Here is a 24,727-nt window from a genome sequence, read left to right on the forward strand (position 1 = left end):
ATAATTGGACAGTGGTCATTTGCATGCCTGGAACAATAGGTGACCTGAGGTATGACCCGCATTACAAAGGTGCAGGAACAGAATAATTACAAAAGAAAATGTAACAAGAATTTCCTAAAGCATTATACAACTCCTTGCACTGAAAGCAAATTCATGTTGCAAATTGAGGATCCTTGCTTTTTATGTTTTCAGTGTACATCGGCTGAGGCTTATACATGGCAGGATTATGGCACTAAAACTCCAAATATTTTCCTTTTGATTTAAATGTTTTCATGGAGTTATTGTTTATCTGTTAACCATGTACATTCATCTTGTTTTGTTGTGACCAATAGCCAAGTGTGGCAGAAATGTGCAATCAAGGAGGTTAAACCTCCTTGGTGCAATAAAGGTCTTCATTCTTAAAAAAAAAAAAAATTCTACCTCCATGATGTTTCAAAGGGATTTGGCCAGGGAGTTGCCCATCCATGGTAGGACAGATTGGACTATACCTGCCAAACCGAAACTGTAAGTGACCATAAAGTGTCCTCAAAATTTGGCTTCCAACACCACAACCAATCAGGTCTAATATGAAGTGTTCTTGCTGAGACAAGGGTCTTTTGTGATGTTATCTTTTTTTAGTCATAACCGTTACACAAATGTTACACCCCACCCAGGTATCAGCCCAGGTAGCACAACAGGAGCCAAATCCACCTCCTCAAACATGTTCAAAAAGCTTTCTACTAGAAAGAGACTTTTTGCAGTCTTAGTACTTGTAGCAGAACTATTTTTCCCATGTAAATTCTTCCAGCAGAAATTTCTGAAGCTTTTGCAGAAAATTTTCAAAATGAATATTCATGAAAGTTATCATCATTCATACCCGTACATCATACTTGTCAATAATATGTAATCATTTATTTTAAATGCTTTGATATTGAAAATATTAGCTGAAAATGTGATGGGTGTTTATTAATATGAAGTGATAAACTATGTGTAAACCATCATCAATCTGGGAGCATATTTTTGTTTCCCACTTTCTGTTTGGTGTTTTTAAAGTCTGAAGGTTCTCTATCATAAGGCCTAATCATCAGCAAAGCCTGTCCACAGACCGACAGGCCTGTTCAGGCCCGCGGGCTAGCCATTGAGCCCAGACCTCTCATGAATTTATCACAAACTTGTTAATTACACAGGTGTGAAGATGTGAATTCTCATTAATTCAGTGGTTTTCATGGGGTGTTCATGAGGCTAATTGGATGCGGTCTGGATGCGGGCTGGCTAACTCAGGCCGCGGGCTAAAGTTTAGGACTGCCAGGCTAAGCTGCTGGGACTGGCGGTGTGTATTCGAGACCACCAGGCTTGCAATTTTTAAAGTCAAATATCTTCATACATTTGTGCATTCTGACCATAAAAAAGCAACCTGGTACTGAAGATAACATGATCTTTCCAATGGTATGCAAAAGTTCACTGTACATCCAGGAATAACAAAGTTGAAAATTAGGGGTTTCAAAATAGCTGTCTCGAAATTCGGAAAGTGACATTCCAAAATTGAGGTGACCAGTGTTAAATAGATAATATGAAATATCACGTAGCTATAGGTTTATATTCTTTTACCTACTTAAAATACGCATGATGCATAGAGTGTACTTGGAAGTAAAATGTGCATGTTGACCACTGAAGGTTAAAACTGCCCATTGTCGTGATTGCTACGCAAACCCACCGGTCACGTCAGGGTCAGATTCAGCCTTCCGCAGACCCCTGCAAAATGATATAAAGGAAAAGCTCATCAACGTGTCCGAGACTAGCTGATACCAGTTCAAGTCCAAATTAACCCTAACGGCCTCTTCTCCTGATAAATCTCCGTCCAATTCATTTCATAAGTGTAGAGATCACTTCTGCAACCTTCAGGAGTACCACTTGAGGTAGCAACTTGACCCTGTAGGACACTTGCCTAAGTAGCTAACTTTTCATTGCACAAGGTGCCACCATATCACACCTCACTGCCACCAGCATGACTTCTCTTTAGAAGGAACCAAAATATTAGACACCGTATTGCTGATTTCTGCAAATATGTTCTCTGGCTTAGTTTGGGAAAGTACTGATCCCTTTTATGAAAATTTGGGATATTTTGCTTTGACTACATATTTGAGTTAATGGATCTGCAATGGTCTTCGAATAGGTGTAGAGATTCTTGCATTTTTGTTGGATATTTACTATTGGATGCCCTTATGATGCCATTCCTTCATTCTGATGAAAAATGTTCTTAGTTGTAGGATAGTTGTAATGTCAAAACCATCTGTGATCTTCTAGGAGCCAAGCTGACAGAACTGCTGTTTGACTCGTTCACTACCTCTTCTTTAATCTAGGAACCTTTGTAGATTCAGGAAGCAAAGGTTGCATCGACAAATGGACACCAAAAATTGGGTCTGGCCTTGGCGTTCAATCAGTGTAAGACAGACAAGAAGAAAGTTCCCAATACTCTTAGACTCTGTGGCGCAATTACATGAGTGGCTGGCTACCCCTCCCATTACGATAAGACTGGCAGGAAGGGATGTTAGAAATATGAAAGGTATTGATCGCATGCTGAATCACATGTCTAGGATGTGGGGAGAGATTGGTTTTTGCCATTAGCCAGTATCCGGCTGCACACTTGGACCTTTTGTGGTAATTACAGCACTGCTCATGCTAACATGGCATGATCCCCTTCCATCACGATAAGGACTGTGTGAAACTTTGGCGAAATACAAGGTAAAAGTCAAAGTATGACAGGTCCGCCTCGGCGCCTTATCTCCCGGCCGCGATGTGCCCCGCATGAAAACGACATACGTGGCTTCCAACTCATACGGACAGGTGCGTAAGTCCCCCGTCCTGTGATTTATGACCAGGGTTCCCTGTTCAAGGGGACACTGCAAGTTTTTCATGAATCTGATCGCCTCTCAGATGACAGGGTATATAGATCGTGTCAAATTGCAGTAACCACTGTTTTGCATGTAAAACGGGTATTTGGCTGCTCGGGCCTTAACCATGCTCATGTCCAGCCCTTTCATCTCTGCTGCACTTGCCATAGTGAGGCTTACCGGTACTTCTTGTACGTGATGTTTGAAAACCATCTAAATCTTTAACCTTCGAGTGTAGCATGTGGATAGCTTCATGTCTCATGGGGTTTGTTTTTGGAGGGAATTGACATGGTAACTTTTAATGGATCAAAGTTTTGTATATATAAACTTTACATGAGCTATGACATTTGTAAATGTAAATAGTAACTAAAATTATTTTTACATTGGTTAAAGAAACATGTGATACAAATGCAGATTTACATTACTCCCGGCCATTGCTGTAGTTGCTTGCAACATCCAATGCTGCTAAATTTTGTAAGACCATAAAATCTCTTGCAATGGACATTTTCGAGGTTGTTCTTGATCTCAGTACAAATGTATAATGCACTGAAGTTTAACTTTAGGTATGAGACCACTTTACAGTGTAGACATGTACTATGACATAGACATAGAAGAGATTTTGAAACATATGATAAGCTTATATGGCATCATGCATGTACATTGTACACTGAAAACATTGTACATTTAAGTTTAAATCTAAGTAACATCAGACTCATAACTTTTCTGCTTATGTCTGAACTTTTGAAAGTCAAAGGAACATAGTGGTTTCTAGCAAAACCAAGTGGTCAGTGTGGCCCAAGCCCTCAGCCCAATCAAGGGCACTTTGGTAATAAGTTTTTCCCTTCACGTTTAAAGTGGTCCTACTGGGGGGACCGAGTGGATCTCAGGCTGAGTCCACCAGGCCAATTAATGAAGAGGACTGGGCACTCTAATGAGAGAACATGAAGACACCAGGTGGGCGGGGGAGAGCTGGTTATCAGGCCAGAATGATGACCTTCCCTGGTCAGTGCTTTCTGCTATTTCCAACACAACCAATTATCGTCCAGGGCCAGGGTAATGCGGCCACATTTTCCGTGCCATTAACCTTTAATGCAGTATCATCCGGAGGAAAACATTAGTCCATTGACCAATACTCCTGCAATTTCCAATTGAGCCAAAAAGCCCTCTGATAGATCCTCCACGACTGGTCCTGAAGCCAAATCAAAAGCTCTTTCCCCTAGATATATTGCCGGAGTAATGCACAGTTATTCGGATTACGAAAGCAAATGCCATTACAGGTAAGGAGACATAGAGACATGGTAATTTGGCATGTCGCGGTGTCCGGGGGTCACCGAAACACCCGTAAACTGTCGCTGCCCATAACCCACCCTACAAATCTACCTGGATTTCTTGTCCTTCTTATCCTTCTTCTTGGTCTTTGGTGCGGGGAACTTTGGCGGTGGCATGACCTTCGAGGCCTGAAAAGGAAGAAGAAGACAGGCATGTTTGCCCCATTAAAAGCGCTAAATCAACCATAAAATCCATCTCCTTAAGTTGCTATTGATCCAATTCAGTGGATACTGGGGGAGAATTGACTGCATCGATTGAGGTCCAAACTTTGAAAGGCCAGACTTACCCACAATCTTGCTAATATCCTTTTCCTTTGCAGTATAATCAGCTAATAGGGTGCTTTTATTGTGTAAGTGTATTGCTTCTGGCCATAGTGGTATCAAAGCTTCCTAAGTCGTTGCGTTTTACTGGTCGTCTCTTTGGAATTGAGGTATCAATGTGGCTGACCAGCGAGTAACTGTTCTTCTACCCTGCCAATTGCACCAACATTGTAGAGATAGGAAGAGCGTATCCTCTCTGGACCAATAACAGTCATCCTCTCGTAAAGTGAAACATCTTGTTGGAGAGACCTGACGACTGACCGCTACAATGTCTGCCCGTTTCCAGCGCGGAGTTAGGGCCATCATAAACTAATCAAGCCGTCCAACAAATCTACTCCAGATGGTACATTCTGAGGTTTAATTAAGGAGTGGTTGGTGATTGATATCAGCGTTTAAAGGTTTGAGTGGCCAGGGCCCATGTTAGAGCACATATTGGATACAAGCATTAGGAACTCCAAAGTTTGTGACCTAGGCTACCCAAGGGTCAAGTCATTGCACCATGCTGTAATTTCCCACATGTGCAGTACTTTTCAATGGCCATTAATTCCCTTTTATGTCAGGTATAAAGGATTTGTGTTGTGGCAAGTTAGAAGGACTGTCCACAGAGTTGCCACATTAAACTGTAAACCATGACCCTTTTGTGAATTAGATATGCTGAATAAAAAAATTCTTTTAAAAGCGCTTGTTCTATGATGCAGTAAATGAAATGAAATCTCACAAAGAAAATGAGATGAAAAAGTTATAAAAAGATGTATATCCTGAATGACTGATGACCTGTTAACTGTCTGACCTGACACAAAATATCATACTTCATTTTTGTTCCAATTCTCATATGATTTTTAGACAATGTTATATGATTCAGCCATTCCAGTATTCCACCATACTACATTGTATACTCACAGATGCCCTGCGAAGCAGCCTGGGGGAAGAGTCTTTCCTGAGGACGGGGGGCGTGGTCTCAGGTGTGGAGGGTGGGGTCTTGCCCGCCTGAGCAAAGATGGTGTCCCTGGACAGGCCCCTCTGGAATATGGCCGGTACAGATGACTTCCTCTGCTGGGTTCTGCCACGAGCCCACTTGAACTCTGAGGATTGCAGAACATCGTCTTAGCAACATCTACTAAATACCTGATATTATACCTATCAACACCACAGAATAATTTCACTTCACTCACTATGAATTTTATGCAGGCAATTTCACTTCCACTTTGCCGCTTCAAATTTTGCACGTTTAACAAAGTTTCATGTTCCTAAGGCCTTAACAACCACTGTCTATAATGTATAATGGATAGGTACACCACACGAACAAAACAAAGACTTGTAGTGCTCAAGGAAACTAGACCATCAAAATGAAAAACATGCAGTTTTCTGCCAAGAGTAAAAAAGTGCATTTTATTTAATGATGTGTCACAGACATATGGGCATACCATGTATAGGGACCTCAACTTTTAATTATTTTTAACTATAGGCTCAACAAGGTGAGATGTCCAACTACAGTTTTCAAACCATTTCCAGACCTACATTTGTATATATAGAGCTGAACAGTGTTATACAACGTCCTTGTCAGCTTTCACCTCTAATCTCTGTAAATATACTTTTCATCACATCCATTGCAGGACCTTTCATAAACCCACAAAAACTTCCTGTACCAAATTTACTAACCCATGTCTGTTTGTATCAAAAGCCACCTGTTACATAAATGGTTAAGAAGGTGGCAGTTGGCATTTCAAAATTTTGAATATGTAACCTGTAGAAACACACTTTTCTTGCAATTCTTCTTGTCAGAGAACAGGATGGGGACCGGTTAGTATATGCAAGATGTCAGGAGAGGGGAGCCATGCAAACAAATGGATATGACAGAAAGAGAACATGATTAATATACACGTGTCTGCAGTTCTTGTCCCTGTCAGATTGGGCGCAACAGGGGAGGTCATGCGGAGGTGAAGCGATACACAGTTCAGCAAGATGTCACACCTTTATTGATCATACACGTGCGTACAGAGAATACGTTCAACATCTTCATCCTCACTCGTGTTAGTTCACACCTTGGCACAACATGAATCGTGGAACAGGTGCGCCCGGAACAGGTAAACACCATCACACCATTTCCTGGGTGTGTGAGTTTTTAAGTGCCTTTTTTGTGCCGACAGGTATGTCACCGTGACTCCCTTTGCCTAGCACTGGTACTCTTTGTCTGGATTCTTAATGAAGCAAAACAGGATAGGAGCTCCAAAACCAACAGTGTTCCTGCCAGGCATGTAACCGCATGGAAATATTTGTCACGTCATGTTAAGTTTCTTGATCAATATGTTTTCTTGTATATCTATTACAGATTTACTTATTGTGTAATCGTGAACATACACATGTAAATATGCTATGTATCAAATTAGCTGTCAACCTCAATGTCGAAAAAATATTTGCTGCAAAACCAAACTTCGAACAGGTGGCGCTTTTAGTCTGTTTTCTGATGCTCAAACAAAAGTATCTGCAAAATGGCACTTTTTCTCCTCGTCCAGGTACGACACACAGTGAGTTAATCTAATCAACTTCCTCTTTGTAGTATGGTGACCCTCTTTTGATTAATGTGCACTTCCTTTGAATAACATGTTCTGACACATTGACAGACACTGGGTACATACATGACACTCCCACTGTCCCTTAAACAAGCATACATGTGTGACAACATCTGTCTGGAAGCAAATGTCGAAAGAGTACTATTTATTCTGACTGAACTTTACAATTCGAACTTTGGTCATGACAATCTCGCCACCAGAAAAACACTTCCTGAGAGCCATTTTTGCACCGCAGAGTGGCAGGTCGCCCCAAGTCAACACCCGGACGCCCGAGAAAGCAAACACACTCATACAGAACATTTAACAATCAAAATATGGCTGGCTTATCAGCCTCTGTCAACATTGTTATTGCAGAAAAATTGGAGTTTATAGACTGCCAAACATAATGAACACCATTGTTTGGGGGACAAACAAGATATGAAGTGCCGACACGCCGCCAACACCTGTTGTCTCCGACAACGCTCAGACGTGTCACGGATGGCGAGATAGCAAACTGCGATATCCCATTGCCTTGACAACCAACGGCTATCTTGTCGAGGTGTCAGAGGGTGATATTTGCTCAGACCTCAGGTGAGAGGACACCACCCCGGTAACCTGTGCCCCTGACAGCTATGGAGCAAACAAGCCAGTTTGTCAGACAAGCGCAACCTGCATATTGCTACAATGTAGATGGACCCGATACGGAAGCTTGTTGTTTTGTATTCATTGCCACCTAGCCCGAACTTGGAAACTCATTTGCGTGACAATTGAGCGACAGATCTAAAAGGCCGACAAGACTAATCCTCGCCCCAAGACGAGGGCTGGAGTGTGTTAAACTTTGTCAGGTATTGTCATATTGTCATGAGCTGACAGGCAGATACAAATCTACCTTTCTTCTGACAAACACCAAAGGGCACACAAAATTAGATAAGACCACCTGGACTTATTACAGAAAGTCCTTCATGTTCTACTCCAACTGTGGGTTAAGATACATTTGTATTACTGAAACTTCTGAGGAATGACTTGCATAAAGAAGCCTCTCCACCAGGCATAGACCAGCTCTGAGACTGTCATTTATTGCCCCAAAGTGAAGTGCAATGTTCTTTACTAGGCTCTATGTTCTTTATAACTAGACTCTAGGTGTGTTACCAGATAAGCATCTACATTCCTGGGACAAGCCCTGGCCCACCATGGACCCGCCACATACAGGCTGGCAGCTCCCATTGACGGTGTGATGTGACGTCAAAGCTTATAGCGGAGGGTCATATTTGTTTGTAAGCACTGTGGAGGATGTCACCCTGGTTTCTGTTATCCCACAGAGTTATGAAACAAAACACATTCATTTGCTCAGCAATCAATGTTGACATGCGGTTATGACATGAAAGCATACTGACCTTGTCCTTTTTCATGCTCCAGGCTTGGGTTTGAACACAATAATTGGCTAAAGCATCATGTTATTTCCATAGGAAAAAGCTTGTTATTATCTGCCAGAGCAAAGCTAGAATATGACTGACAAAGAGAGATTTCTAAAATAGGCAGGTGCTCCGACACACGTATACAGATACAATCTATGTTGCCCCTGGCATACAGAAACCTACATGTACATTTGTATGATCAACCACAAACCATCATGGGGGACCACATTTCCGCAAAATACCCCACAAAAAGAGACACAAAGTCATCTGTGTGTGCAGAATATCTGACCATTTCGAAGCACTTTAAAGTCATAAAAATCAACGAACAACGATAGTACTAGACACAAAAAGTATAAAACGTATAGTGTATATATACACCATACATACTGGGTGATAATGACTACACAATTAATGAAGTACATTGTCATGACCATGACATCACAGGACACATACTTGTGTTGCACATGATTTTTGAATTCAATACAAATTCCCAAATCAGATGGCCCCAGATGCCTTTTTGAGTTGTAGATGGTCCTATATTAGCAATAACCCACCTGATAATGATCTCTGGACACAGGTAAGTTATGGTTGTCTCCTGCGCTAATTGTGTTTGGTCACGAATGCTGCATTCCCAAGTGCTGGTGGCAAAAGGTAGGAAGGCCCTTGTGGGACACCAATAAATCAGCAAAAGTTTGGAAAAATTAGGAAAGTTGGTGACAGAAATTGTAATAGGTATTGTCATCATGTCTTTTTTTATTCAAAACAAGTGCACAGGTGCAACTCAAATTATTTGACAAAGGGAAATCTGAGAAAAAGGTACATGCACCAATCCTACAGTAATCTATAACGAAAAGGAGCAGTATACTATATTTACCATGAAATCATTACAAAAGTCTAGGATTACTCTCTATAGTATGCAAACACTTTGTAATCTGGAATTTTACACAGATTTGTAAGGGAACACTTTAATTATAAAAAGATCAAAGTTCTTCCTATTATAGATTAGCATTTGGTCAAGTGCAGCATATTGGGATCTTCACTCTTACATTGACCTATGTACATGTAATGATGGAAGAAGTAGTGATTTTTTTTTATCTTTGAGTTTTTGAAAGGTGATTTATGTCATGTTCTCTTGATGGGTTTATCATAGTAACCTCGTGACATGTTACGTCTGACAATCACTATGGGAGCTGACAATAGGATCTCTCCCCGCCTGCCCTATAGGCCTTTGTATGGTCCCCGCTGATGTTAAAGATAAAACCAGACGTGACAGCGACACTTTGCCGCACACCTACCTCATTTGTTCGGCGTGTAAATTTTTCATGAAACCTTCCCAGACTGGGAGAGGGCAAAACAATGCTTATCTGTGCAACAAATCTCTCATAATTGAAACAAAGGCAAGACGAGGCAGTCGCAACGCCAACAAGTCTGCAGCTTAGCTCCAACATTTCACACATTTTGACCGCGTAAATGTTCAGGGTCATGGTTAAGAACATTCACTTCCTGAGAAGACGATAGACCACACTATAATTACATTAATAATGTGATACAAGCCACTCGACATGGCCATACTTTGTTCTTTTCCTGTTTCATTTGTATGAAATATTAATATCTGGCAGCCAACGGCCCATTTTATGGCGCTGTTAATGGAATCTGCTTGGGCGACATGAATAAATTGATGACATATGTTCATTAATGCAGGCTAGATTGCTATCTGTCTCCTGACCCGCAAACTACCCTTCTTTGCCATTTGTCTTCCAGAAACCGGGAAAAATAGAACGGGGTGTCACGCAAGGATCTGAAATCATCTCAGGACACCTTAAACTAACTACTGGAAACAAAGCAGGGGAATTTATAGCTGATATACAACGATGACGACAGTAAATTTCTCTTCTCAAATGCGAACACATGCCTTCCTAATGTAAACATTATTTATTAAAGATCTCCACAACTCCTATACTTTGCCAACAATTTTTTTTTAAACTGGAAAACTTTACGGCCATAAATTTCACACAACTGTTAGAGGTTTGTCTTCCAGATGGCCATGAAATAAGTGCAGTTTCTCATAAAGGTAAATTTGACTGGAGTTGTAAATATGTCATTAGTTTTGAGAAGAAATATTTGGACATAAAGTTTCAGTCACTTTTATGGCAACATATATCATGAGGCATGTACAATTATACACAACCAGGATAATTATTTAGGACATTATATAGTCAATGTAACACCTCCCTACAGTTATGGCAAATAATGTACAAGATATGCATATATTGTAAGGTAAACAATTATATCAAACAATAAATGATACGCAGAATGTACACTGTACTGGTAAGTCTGTCAAGTCCAGCCCTACCATATGTTAAAGAGTCTACTAGACTGTTCCTTCTAAGTGAGTGTTATCATGGTTTCATCCTATATTAACACATAGACCTCAAGGTTGAACAGTAACACCATTCATAGGCTGAACCTGTTATAAAGTTCATTACCATTACACCCATCCAATCAAGTAGACAATAGTAGAGATGGTACAATCAGTACTGGGTGAAAGACTGAGATGAGAGGGTCACACAGCTCCATAGAGACAGGTCTGAGTCCCACCCTCCTGACAGCAGGTGCCTTCCTGCCCTCACTCAAAACACTTAACACTCATCTTCAAGTCTAATTCCTCCTGCCCTTTTGTCACATCTCCAACAGGGACAGCAAAAGGACATGCCATCATTACAGATACCTCATCTCTTGGGGTTCCGGGGACCTTGGGTGCTCATTGTCGCAGACATAAAAAGCTGGGATGAAACCCTGAGATCTCCAAAATGATAAGACTCTTCCTACTCTGGGGATATAAACCTCACCTTCCCCTATCAGTTCATCTCTATCCAGGCAAAGTCAGGATTAGCATTTCATCTATTTGCAAAACCAAGGCCCTTGCCTATGTTAACTTTAGTTGAATGAATTTTTGGCTGGCTGATTCAGAAAATGTGATGGACATGGGTTTTCATGGGTTTAGTCTGATCATGCACTGGTAAGCTACAGTACCGGTAAATCGCAAAAAAAATAAACAAACGTTGAATCTCTAGCAAAACATTGCATTAGAAAGCAGTTGGGTGGGACTGAGCCCTGAGTTGAAAAAAATCAACATACTAGTATTATCATCATCATTCCAGTTGTAGATGTGTAATATCACTGTAAACTATTGTGGGTGCATATACACTGGTTCAACAGTAGGAATAGTAGTCATTAAAGGGAGCCCACAAGCCCTTTTCCGTAGAGCGTAATCGGCCGTTTTAATTCTATGTAGAGCGTAAACGGACGGCTCTAAAATTTTTGCGTAGAGCGTATTTGGCGTTTTAATTCTACGTAATGCATTGTAGCCACTTGGAAGTTATCGTAAAGCGTAATCGAGAGGTTCCGAATTCAGCGTAGAGCGTTGTCGGGACCCCCCCTTGCAGGCCCTCATTAAAGAAAAGAGAACATCGGTCCAGATTTATCTTTTTTCTTCTCTAGTTGTTTTCCCTTCGGTGTCAAAATGAATCATGCTTGTAGTTTGTCAGTTTAGAGTTCACAGTAAAGGGGGTACTGAGGTTGTTGTCTGGCACTAGTTATGGTATACATATAGGACAGTGTGAGCATCAAAGTGCACAGATTTTTTCCACTAGCCCCACAGGTTGTTGAACTTCTCCCATGAGTCAGTGACATGCATATCTGCGTGTAAATATCATTCATTACCTCTTATCAGTTCATCAATGAGACATGGTAAGGTTAGCACTGTGTGCCATACCACTTTTGTTGTGATTGTTAGCCCTGAGGGATGCAGCATGTGCTCACACATCACCCTGCCCCTGCCATTTGCCACTTTACCTGCTGAGAGGTGGGCCCATAGCGAACCCCTGGGGAACACCATGTGTCAGATGACAAGCAATAATAAATTAAACATCAAAAGAGAGTTGAGGAACAGGGAATGGCGTATTTGATTGGGTGCTACTATTTCAACATTACATAAAACTTTCCTATTGCTATAACAGTATGTAATATCAAAAGTTACTTACGTTTTGATGCCACATGCAGCTTTTCTGAGGGAAAAAAAGGGAGGGACATTGAAGGTGAGTTGGAAGATGCTCAAGTCTAGGAGTCTTTATTCACTTCAGCACCACATTTAAGTACAAGGTACAATCAATAGCAAATTGCCCATAGTCATGCTACCAACACCACAATTATTATGAAAATTACTTTGGGAACATCTTGACTTACCATAGAAGTTTTGCTTGATGGATATGCTAAAAGAGGCAACAACAGATATCAAAGCAAGAGTTCATTCCTTTGTCTTTTATGTTATACGTCCTTGGCGGCAATTCAACCATCAAAAAGATGGTCCTGATTAACAACAAATGTCGGTACATCAAGAGAAACAACAGATCTCCAATATATTACCGGTATATATTGCTTTCATAACAAGGATGACCAAAGCATGCCATGTTTTTGTGAAACAGTTTGCAAAACAACTTTGGACCACCAAGCTTATTGGAATGACCACTGTTCAAATTCAGACCTCCTTCAAACAAACTTTACAAAAGCTTTCATGGAGAGATTTTGTTCATGTCCTAATAAAGAAAGTGGGCCAAAAACAGTGTCTTATGAATAATTGAGCATGACACAGGAAGATTGGGGTGTAATCTGACAGACGGACACTACAGTTCTGTCCCTGGGTAACAGGCACAATGCTGCTTATCTACCAGCTAGATCCCTTTTATGAGAATGAAGATAAATTGATCGATAAGAAATCACTGCCTATTTACAACACCCTGCTCCCTTGTACATGTATTGTGACAACATGTCCCTAAAGACATTCCACCAGCAATCATAAATAAATCCACAGCTCCTTCCAGTAAGCTATTGTCTGAAGTTGTTTTGCGAACTACTTTGTAAACTTGTTTCACAGAAAACATGTCGTGTTTTCATGTTTTGATTGTTCTTGTTTTGAACGCCTGTAACTTGTGTTGTTTGTCTTGATGTACCGACATGTGTGGCATAAGCGGGCTGTTTACCCACATCAGTGCTACAGGATGGACAATCACAGGCCAGGGACATGATGAAAGCTTCTTGCACAGGCAAACTGCAAGAAGCAAATTTTATGCAAAACTAAAAAGTAGTCAATACTTCAGTAACTTTCAACTTCCTTCATGCATACAGTGCTGTAGGTTTCAACAGCAAGTTGAGATTTTATCATCTTTTTTATGAAAAGGGGTCCAAAGTCAAATGGTCAAACCTAAATCCTTGTGTCAACAAATTTTCATAGTTTGAACCTTGACTTCTCAATGCATGTTTTACAATTTTAAAAAAATGAAGTGCAATAAAATTTGTGATAAAGAACATAACATTACATGTAACTCCTTGACCAGTTTATAAAAAAAAATTTCAGCAAAACATTCTGATCAAAAGGGGAACATTTGCTGGTTGGCCAAAGGTCTGCGTATTATCTGCCATGCAGACAATTGCAAATGATCATAACCCAAGGTCTGTAGCAGCCTTAATACACACTAGAGATAATATTGTTGTGAGATTTCCATGCATGTGACAAGTACAGTAACTGATTCTGACAGGAAGTTGGAGCAATACTTGACAGTGGGCATCATCTTCCTGAGGAATATTGGTTCTGTTAGTGATGCTAAAGTTCAACTGAAGTTCAACTCTGTAACAACTGCCTTTTGTCCCGAAATCAAAGGTCACTGATGGTCAAACCGAGTGTTACAAGTACTTCAGCAACCCGCTATTGTGTTTTTGATAGACAGGGGCAATTGTGGTATTGCACACTTGATCTGGACATGGAAAGGGTCCAACTGGAGTTGGAGTCAGACTGGTGGAATTGCAACTTGAGGCTTCAACTTTACAGTGTAACTTACAGAAATGTATCGAAGTGATTCATCACTATTCAGGGTTTTTGGTTGATAGTGTTTAGCCCGGTTACCAAACCTATTACATGTATAGCTCCAATGTCCTACATCCTCTATTTGCAGAGAGGATGTAGGCAGGACTCTGGAGCTATAATAGGTTTGGTAACCAGGCTATATAGTGTTAGTGTGTAGTGAAGTATGTGTGTGCTTCACAACAAAGCTGCAAATGTCACTGATAAGTAAAACTTTTTAAAAATGTGTTAGCCATGGATTTTTGCCAATGATTTAGCACCCCAGCCACACCAATTAGACATGTTAGACAAAACCTTAGCACATATACCCAAACAGAAAGATGATTGTTACATGTGTAGCACCAAAATTAATGCAAAAGAGCTCTCATGGCATGCTGGGATATGTACAAGCAACAACTTTGACCACCGAACACAATGCATGCAATTACTATTTCTGGTTTGAAGGGTGGGTGGGGTGATGACATGAGCATCACCACCTCTCACCTGGGCAGTCAACACTGAGAAGAATCAATGAAAGGTGTGACAGGTGGGCATGATAAAGGGCAGCAATTGCTCCGCAGCAGATGATAACAAAGGAGGGTGAAAGATTGCCTGCGATGTGAGAATAGCTGGGAGGAAAGGAGATAAAGCTCACAGAGGGATTCCCCAGGTCAGCAGGAGGAAGCAACAGGCTGGACCCTGAGGAGGACGGGTGGAGGTGGGAGAGCTCCACTCACAGGTTAGGAGAAGGTGCAGCACTCCATCAATGTCAGGGTGGGAGATGGAGGATCAGCACCTGAACTACAGGTGGGCAAATCAGCTGACAAACAGGTGGACAGATCACCGGACCTGAGGGGGTACGGACACTGTGTGGAACAGCTTTGTGTTGTCCATGTTGGGTATCACACACCTACCCTGTAGTGCCAGGTAAAACACTGTTTCACAAGGCCCCACATGTCCCAATTCTAGCACAGTAAGAGGAAACAACATGCCTACACAAGGCCCCACAGGTAAAGATAAGGCAGCCTGCTCCATCACTGTCACAGGTCTGACAGGGTGATGACCGGCCTGCCCTGGGCCCAACATACACACACATATTAGCTCTTACATGGACTGGAACGCTTTATTGCAGCCACAACTAATAACAGCGATGGGCTGAGGTGTTTCAGTAGTGATAGGGAGGTGGGCACACACATTAAGAGACACACCTATGGGGTCATACAGGTGACAACAGAAATCCCTAGGATCTCAGAGGGCACCGATATTGAAAACCCTTTGGTGCAGAACAGAGCTTTCCAGCTTGATGAGAGAGGACAGTGTACATGGACTACAGACACACCTATGAGATTTCTACCAGAATAAGTTTATTACAAAAAGTCTTGTTACGACACATTATTTCTTTCCACAACTGCTCCCCAGCTCCAAGGAGGTTAGCCTGTTTCCATCATGTAAACAGGAAACAGAACAAACCTCCAAGGAAGTAAGGATATTTTGCACAAGTACAAGCTAGACTTGTAACAGTAGTTTCTTACTTAAGTATTGCAAGGAAACTGGGTACAAAAATACACTCTGTCAGTTCTCCAGACCTAACCTACGCAACAAGTCCACTCATCCCACTCCTTTGGAAAACTAATCACTTTGCAAAATGTTTAGATGAGGTTGCAAATGAGAAAATATGCCTTATCTCTGCACCCCATGTCCCCAGCTTCCCCTGATTTGAGGAGCCTACATCAATTTTTTGTCCAACATGTGAAAGGTTAATAATCTCCCGTTGTCCAGCCATGTCCGTATGACCACGGCTGCATGTAGATATCACCCGGCCTTTGTAATCAGCAACTATCAGATTCTAGACTTGCAGTCCCTGTGTAATTTTCACCAATCAATTTCCTCCCTGGCTCAAGCCGAAAGGCGGCTAAAGTTCTGCCATCAGCAGGTGTTCAGGCATGCTGTGGCCAGGAGACTTTCTCATTCCCAGTAACGGCACATTCCGTTTGGCATTAGGCTGAAATCTAAAGACCATCAGTGCCGGGGGTGAGCGGTGTGATTGTAACACTACTGATAAGTTATCGCAGCCATTTCTCACTGTCACAACAGGACATCAACATTATCTGCCCACCAACACCTTTGGTCAGAGAGCACATCATCACCAGGATCGATAGTGAGGCACGCTGAACCCACATCTCTCCCGCCAACTTATGAACCGCCGGCTGCTTTATGAAGACGTATCACCCCGGCACAAACTTGATGGAAAATTAGCTCAGTTTGTCTAAATCGTTGCTGATTTTGCAGGAAGCCAACCATTGATTTCCTGGCCAGACCCTCCATCCTCCTCATACATTTTCATTACTTCACTTCTACAGACCAACAATGATTGAAGTTGTGAAAACAGTTTTCCTTCTAATTGTTTCTTGATTCTCCCCAGTAGCCCTTATCTCCCCACAGAAAGGACCAAACAGATGTAATCACAGTTCTGTAGAAACATGCTTATCTGTGTAATAATGTGGAGGGGCTTTATCCTGTTACAGCCTCCAAGGCTACAGCCACAACTCATCAATTCTCCAATAAATCAACTTCTGGGGCTACTGGAACTACTTAAAAAACTTTAAACTCTCCCTTCCCCAAAAATGATTACTTTTGCCCAGTGCAACATATAGTGCAACTTCTGTAAAAAACATGTTACATTACGCATCATACATTTCCTTGGCTTAATAAGTGATAATCCTTCACCAGAATAATTTCCGTGTTAACTATTGCATCTTGAATTAGTCATGTCTGAAGTATGGGAGCAACTATTAAATGCTCCCTTTCCATGATTGAAGGCATTATTGTAGAATTTTTTACATACGGTAATTTCTTACCCTTGCTTACTGGTCATCATCCTCCAAGTAAAAAAAATTCTGCAATTTCTGGTTATATTCTGATCTGTTTACCTTTCAACAATTTTTATATCAATATTATTGTAGGTTCCATGACCGATTACATAATTTGTTACTGCTTTATGAAACATTAAGTTACAATACATCCCAGGCACTCTGCTCTTTAGTGACAGTAATACTGTAATACATACCAATGTAAAATAACTAAATGTAAAATCTATCCCCACACCTTACAACAAAGTCGGCTAACATTCCAAAGTTACATTAAATAGAATTTCATGTCATGATTAGATTCGGAGGGTATGATACACATACTATTGCTGTTAACACTGAATTCACAGCACAGAGCCATCAGGTTTTCAAAGATTATCAGGATCTTTGAAAAGAATAACACACAAGAAACACAATCTACAAAGTACAGTTGACCCTCATAGATGAGGGGAGGGTGGGAAGTTCTCAGAAGACTGGTCTACAGTCAGGTTTAAGAAGTTGATGAAGATACATCCCCATGCGTGACAGCTTTCACGTCCACTTCTGTGAAGAACAAGAGTCTAGCAGAGCTCTAGTTTCTTCAGGTGAAGGTGCATGGATTATTCTGAAGGTGAAACAGTATTCAGAGGTGGGAGACATTCAGACTTAATCAATCCCTTCATGCCATGGTGTTCACACCAACTTAACATTTGTCTTCTCTTTCCAAGATCTCAGACAAGCGCAAAACTTGTCGAACCCAGTAAATGAAAATTTAGTGGTGCTTAGGTGGTGCCTTCATTTTCAGGGCTGATCCAATGGTTGTTACAAGTTCCTTGAAGTCTTTCATGGAGTGGCGGGGATTGAAAGAAGAGAGGCTGCTGCTGCGCTGCTTCTTACGTTGAACGACTTCGTCCACATTTGTGGAGGACCCAGGCCGCAGGCGCTGTCCTGGTCTCCGTCCGCTGTAGTCTCGTATTGTGACATCGGCATCTGAAAGAGATGTTTGTAAGTTTCTACATTCCAATACCCATGTAAACACCATAAGAACATGCATTTGAACATAAAGAAGGGACTGGCATCTTTTTGAAGCACTCAAAATTATCAAAGATATGACATGTACTAGGTGATTGTTGTACCAATCCTACTGTTTTAACCATACTTTTTCAGCAAAACATCACTCATCAGGCCTGCCATTTTAACGTCTTTCCTCACCCAAAAGAAAAGTGAACAGACATTAAGAACATGCTCGTACAACTGTGCCTTTGCGTGACTTCAACCAGTTAAATACTGAGCGAATGTCTGTGAAACTGCTCATGTACAGACATGACTCCATCTCCGTCTGTCCATTGGAAGTGACAAACCCTTTTGAAAGGAAGGAAAGGGGACTTCATTCGAAACGCGTGTTCCACTTGGCACCACTCCACACAGAAACCTGGTTATGGAGTGTTAACAGCAGCATCTTTTCTGGACATGCCCCCAGCAAGCCAGACATTCCAAGGAAAGGTTTGCCTCTCCATGAAACATGTGGCTGCTATAGCTGCAGGGAGGGTGTGAAACAAGTCAGAATGTTGTTCTACTGAGAGAAATTTGGCAGAATGGCAAGGCTGAATGTGGTCCTGCTTGAACTGAGGGACCCTCTCTTGGCCACTGCTTAGACTTACAAATCATCGACATCCTTACCATATGCATCAATGAGGAGCTTGACAATATGGTCATGGCCGTACATTGCTGCTAGGTGAAGTGGAGTATAACCCTGTAAGAGTGAAGAAAACAAAAATCATCAACATTAAAACAAATTACACTTATCAACCCAAATAGGTATGGTTTACTGAATAAACACAGGAAAGTGTAGTAAACTTATGAATATCAACTTATAATTAGTTCTGTGTTGTCTTATGATGAATTTGTACTGTAACAGTTTATGTTGCTGATTCATTATGTAACAACTGTCTATGGAGATATAATATCAGAACAAATAATTTACACTAAGCATCTCTTTTATTTGTGGATAACTACAGGCAGACAGTTCCAAGGCAAGGACAGTGCATGTAGCTGCTGCAGGAAGGAGTGTAAGTGTGTCACATTTTCCTGTCTCAAGAGGAAAACATGAAAATCTCTGTTCTACACACACAACATCGCACAGATAGCTCCCACTGACAAAACAGTTAACCTTATCAAGCAAGAATTTACTTGATGTTTTTTCTGAGGGTGTTTCTTAAAGCCTTCCTGTTATTGAATTTGTGAACAAGATCAGTCTTGTCCATCTACCCCCCTCCCTCACTGTTGGTCAGGGTTAAGTACCAGACAACACTATCTCCTCTGACTTCTGGTTTACAGACAGACGACCCTTTGAGTTGGACAATCTCGGACGACAAAATCCCTCCCCGTCTATTATCAAAGGGAAGGCAGGGCTAATCAATAGACAGCAAAGTTTCCTGACAACTGTGGAAGTCAGCCAAGAAGTTATAAATAAGATCTAGACATGAAGCAATGTGTCAAGTGACCAACGCCCCGACAGGAAGGTATTCCATGTCACAAAGGGTCCTTGGGTCCTTTGTGAGTGTCCAGCATTGTCTAATGTTACTATCACTGTGCCCCATGTTTCCTGTAGCTCCTGCTTTGTCCTGACCATGTCTTTGATCTACCCTGATCAAATGTCCTCTACCCTTTGCTCATAAGATAAGCTTTCACTTTCATGCTGGGTAGGGTTGAACTGACATTATAACTTTTACATACAGGCATGACATGGCACCCACAGAATGGACAAACGTGTTACATATCAGCATTAGTTTGGTGAATATGAACCACATTTTCTCTGAATATACAGTTAAAGTAAAAGAACAACACACAGTCTGACTTAGATTACATTTACCTTGTACAGTCCCAGTCTGGGACAGTTACAGATTTACAATTACCCTGGGGGCAAAACTTGATGGTAACAAACAGCGGTCCTTTTTGTAGTGTTCTTTTAGCCAGTAAATGTCAACATTGCACAATTTACGAGTAACTACAAACATCGTATAATTGTCTGTTCGTGTTTTAGCTTCAGGTGTTCCCAATAATCGGGGGTTTCCTCTTAATAGTTGCGATAACAGTTGTGAAGAGTCCTTGGATGGAATTAATGGGTTGACAAAAGACATATAATTGAGCTATAAACGATAAAAACAGCACTATAGGACAAAATAACACTATTGTTCGTTGCAGAATTCAAATGACCCCATATGCAATGTACTATGAAATGCCTGTTTGTGCATTCATGAGCAGTGATGGTTGTGTAAAAAGGCTGACAAAAGAAGAAACAATGATATGCAAAAAATAAAATATCAACAAAAATAGGTGTTGATGTATTTTCTTTGCCTTTTCATTGCTTTTGGTAAGAATATATTTTGACCCCAAAAAATGTATTGTACCATGACTTCAGTTGACTCTACCAACAGAAGTGAAAATCTGCTTGGGACAAGTTAGGCAATATTGACATTAACACCTTCTGATGGCTCTCACGCCAGACCAGACAAGTCTACAGGCCAACACCTGTCTACTCAAACATATGCTACAATTAGAATAAAAGATTTCTGGTGATTACAAGGTGTGCCATTTTTCTTTGAAGGTATAGGTGTGGAATAATTAGTACTCCAATGGGTTGGGTCATTAAGAGGATAATTGGTGCTAGCACCTGGACCGGAGGTGAGAGTTACTGATCAGGTGAGAAGGGGAGAGCACAAAAGGTGAAACATACGCCCAACTGTAATGGACGTTAATGGTGTGGGGGGCAGACACAGATGCACTTTTGACAGGGACGTAACCTTTGATGTGCAGGGGTTAGCTGTGACGCACCCTGCTATCTGCTATGCTAGCGGGCTGTCATGCAAGCCTTTCACACCTCTCATTAAGTTGTCCTCTTGTTATGAATACGGCTATTCAGAAATGATATGATGAATTTTGTGCCCTCGGCAAGAAGGCTTCAGACAGGCCGAGCTTGCCCCGTGTCAAGCAGTGGCAGGCCGGGAGGCTACCGGGGTCACGGGGCAATGAGCATCTCGCTGCAGGCTGCGTTTTTGATACAGCAACCTAAATTTGATATCGCTACATCATAAACGATATTCATAATTTCATACAGCACTCATCCACGAAACAGATGTTTTTGTTCCTAAAATCGCCATTCACAGACCAAATGTTATATTTCCAAAACTATTTTAAGCTGTAGAGGACATTTCTCAAATAGTTTCAACAGTGACATGTAAAATAGAGTGACAAATTCTACGTCTGAAGCGAATTTTGTGCCGACGGCGAGGAAAGTTAACTTGGTAAGATCATTTGCCCCGTGTCAAACAGTGTCAGGCAATCACACTGCAAAGGTCAGGCCAGAGATCGTTAACTGTCTTCAGGGTGGCCGACTTGCCACGCAAGCTGTTAGATCTGAAAATACAATAGCGAAACGCGTGTAATATACACCTGCAGCGGTGTCAAACCACTGGTTTACGACAAACATCCCTCATCCATGGTGACCAAGCTGGTTCAATATCAAAGACAGACATGGCCTCTTCTCTCCTCTCCATCATTAAAAATCCCTGCTTTGTCATCACGAGCACATCTTGAGATGCTCCTGGCACCAAAATGGCTGGGTAATCTTTTTTATGCTTCTTTGTTTTCTAATCAAAGCTCCTACCATTTCTGTAGGGATCACCGAGGGCAAGTAAAGGTCAGAGAGGGGACAACCTGGCCACGCAATTCTCTCTCATCCCACCCTGGACAGCCACTATGGACCTGTCTGTTCCTTGATTCATCAGCATCACCTTCAGTCTGAAGTTTCAGGGTTCAAGGTCTGCCTGGTATTAATCCATGTTCTGATAGATGAGCATCTCAACTTTTAATGAGTATATCAACGACACTGGTCAAGCTTCCCGTATGTCACTGTTCACAACTTCCAAACATCATACAGTCACATCAATCAGGGTATATTTACGCGGCAGGGTTTTTTGATCAATCATTTTTATGTTTTGAACTTTTTTCTGAGGTCATTATTCATAGTCTGATTTGTGGGTTTCTGACTCAGTGTCATGCCAATGAAATGAATTAATCTAAAAGTTAGTTCTTTATACTCTCATGATGACTCAGAAAATGACTGGTATTATAATAGTATCATTAATTTCCAGCACCACAAACTATCTTTGTTATCTCTGCAAAAGCACATTTATCAGTGTCTATTTTTATCTTGTGAGTGCATCTTAAGAAGCAACAACTTGGATTTGGGCAAAGATCATGATTGTGAAATAAGGCAATACACCTAGCTGCTTTCTTTCAAACTGCAGGTCACGAAATGCAAAATCTACAAAGATGACGATGTTTGGAATATGAGGAAAACTAAGCTGCCCTGTTCACTTATATATTCATAAGCTAGCCATTACTCATTGTATTTATTATATAATTGTGTGAACAGTCAATACTAGCAACACATTATTACTTGGCTACTCCTACTATCCCATAAACGTGAAAAATCCTCCATTTCTTGTATGACATAGCGAAAAACTTTGGATCAATGACAAAGAATTATGGACTTTATCCAAAACTATGAATGACAGTAAATAAACTTTTCATCCAAGTCACTGTTGATAAACTGTAGCTCGTAAAAGAAGTCACAAAATTTAGACCAGCTGGTACAGCCGAGTTTCATATAACAGCGATAAATATCAGAATGTGTTGACCCTTATTAAGAAATATAAATAAAACAGAGGCTTTCTTTTGCTCCAGGCAAGAAATGTACTTACCCCCTGTCATGTCCACATCCATCAGGTACCAGTAGTTATCAGGTAGCAGGGCCACAAACACACAATATCACATGTTAATAATTAAATCAGCATTATGAAATATGAAGAGAGGACACTGCCAAGATATTAGAAAGCTCTGTTTGACAAGCCTGTATTAACCTTTGCAAATGGATTGGCAATGAATAAACCAGAAGTCATCTAATAGATCATCAATGGTATGAAATATTTAGGGTAAAGCCATAAAAACAGACCATGTATCTCAAAAGTTTTATAGCTTTTGCATGAAAGAGCAAAATTTAATATGAATTGTTTGAGAATAAGACCCAAGAATTTCTAGGCTTGTCAGAGCATGCAGAATACAAACAATACAGTTCATAATGGATAATCTCACTATCAACAATAATCACACACATAATTACCAGAGGTATAGAATTAATAATCATTTTTCATGGTATGACTGCGTTTCTTTAGCCTAGACTTCTGAAGATAAAAATGAATAAAGTTTGGCATGAACAAACTTTCATGAAAGTCAATAGAAATGTTTGATAACATCAGATTCAGTATCAAAACTTCTACAATATCCCCCTGAAAAAAGTATGTTCCTGAGTGGACTTTATTTCTCTATCCCTTCAAGGATCATCAACTATCATGGTTCTCAGCAGTCATGCGGAGAGCACTAGGTACCATCCTGATATTGCAATAGGCCTGGTATTGAAGAACTGTCCACAACAGAACCAGCCAACCTCAGATGACAAATGGCCTTGTGGCTACAGTAATTTGTTGAAGTAACCAGATATTTATTTTCAGGCTCATTACTTCTATAATGCCAAATTCATTCCAGTGATCCCCGTGCCTCCACACTCCACAGAATCTTGATGAAAATGCCAAGAATCAATCAATTACCCGGCAAAAATTGCACATTTTGGGAAATTTGTGTGTCAGTGCCGGGTCCTCCCGGGCAATTTCCTGCCGGCATTGTTGTAATAACCGTTCCCCTAGGAAGCCATTAAGTCTGGCTCTTCATGAATATGCTATTAATTTTCATATCAGAGTTTGACTCGGACATTAGAAATGATGAAGGTTTCATACTCACATGCTGCCGTGATGGAAAATCCATTGTGTCATGAACGAGAGCGTGTAAAATATAGGGACTTGGTTAGCCCAGGCGTACACTGTAGGTGCTCAACACACTTGGAAAACTCCTTACTGTTGCACTTTTAGGTCTATCAAACTATACAAACTTTTTTGTTCAAAAGTCAATACATGTATTACCAAGTTAAGTGTTCATGATATTATAAGCACACATACATGAAATTTTGAATATGAAATAGGAAAATAAATCAGGTTCAAAACAATGGATATCAAATATTTTAAAACACCACATCCCAAATGACAACACCAAGGATGAAGAAAAGTACATTGTAACTTACCGATCTAAGGTTGACATCAAGGCCTGCATCAGCCATCAATGCTACAATCTCTTGGTTCCCATGTTTGGCACCCCAGTGCAATGCAGTCTACAGAAAACGTACACAAATAGTGTCAGGTAACAGTATAGAAAACTTATACCTTAGTTTTCTACATACGTTCACGGTGTAAGGTATAATTATGTCTTGAACCCAGCCTTAAATTCTTAATTTTTATGAGGAAATCAGCCACTTAAGGTAACTTTCTATAACTTAATCAGTTAAAGTCTGTCTTATTCAATCCTGAATGAAACTTGTGATTCAGAATTAC

The 24,727-nt window shown here is 40.8% G+C and overlaps 1 protein-coding gene across 1 annotated transcript; it reads right to left on the reverse strand.

The window, feature by feature from the left end:
- Nucleotides 1–1,574: 1,574 nt before the first annotated feature.
- On the reverse strand, nucleotides 1,575–23,279 carry LOC109473743 (ankyrin repeat domain-containing protein SOWAHD-like). Its single transcript, XM_019773752.1, has 7 exons — nucleotides 22,991–23,279; nucleotides 18,906–18,978; nucleotides 18,123–18,215; nucleotides 12,527–12,550; nucleotides 5,420–5,601; nucleotides 4,251–4,327; nucleotides 1,575–1,731 (listed from the first exon to the last, which is right to left on the reverse strand). Exons 2-7 carry the CDS (start codon nucleotides 18,949–18,951, stop codon nucleotides 1,680–1,682), a joined length of 474 nt encoding a protein of 157 aa, XP_019629311.1. The 5' UTR covers nucleotides 18,952–18,978; nucleotides 22,991–23,279; the 3' UTR covers nucleotides 1,575–1,679.
- Between the last annotated feature and the right edge of the window lie 1,448 nt (nucleotides 23,280–24,727).

The sequence above is a fragment of the Branchiostoma belcheri genome, unplaced genomic scaffold (genome assembly GCF_001625305.1).
Source record: "Branchiostoma belcheri isolate BF01 breed outbred unplaced genomic scaffold, Haploidv18h27 scaffold3, whole genome shotgun sequence".
NCBI lineage: Eukaryota > Metazoa > Chordata > Leptocardii > Amphioxiformes > Branchiostomatidae > Branchiostoma > Branchiostoma belcheri.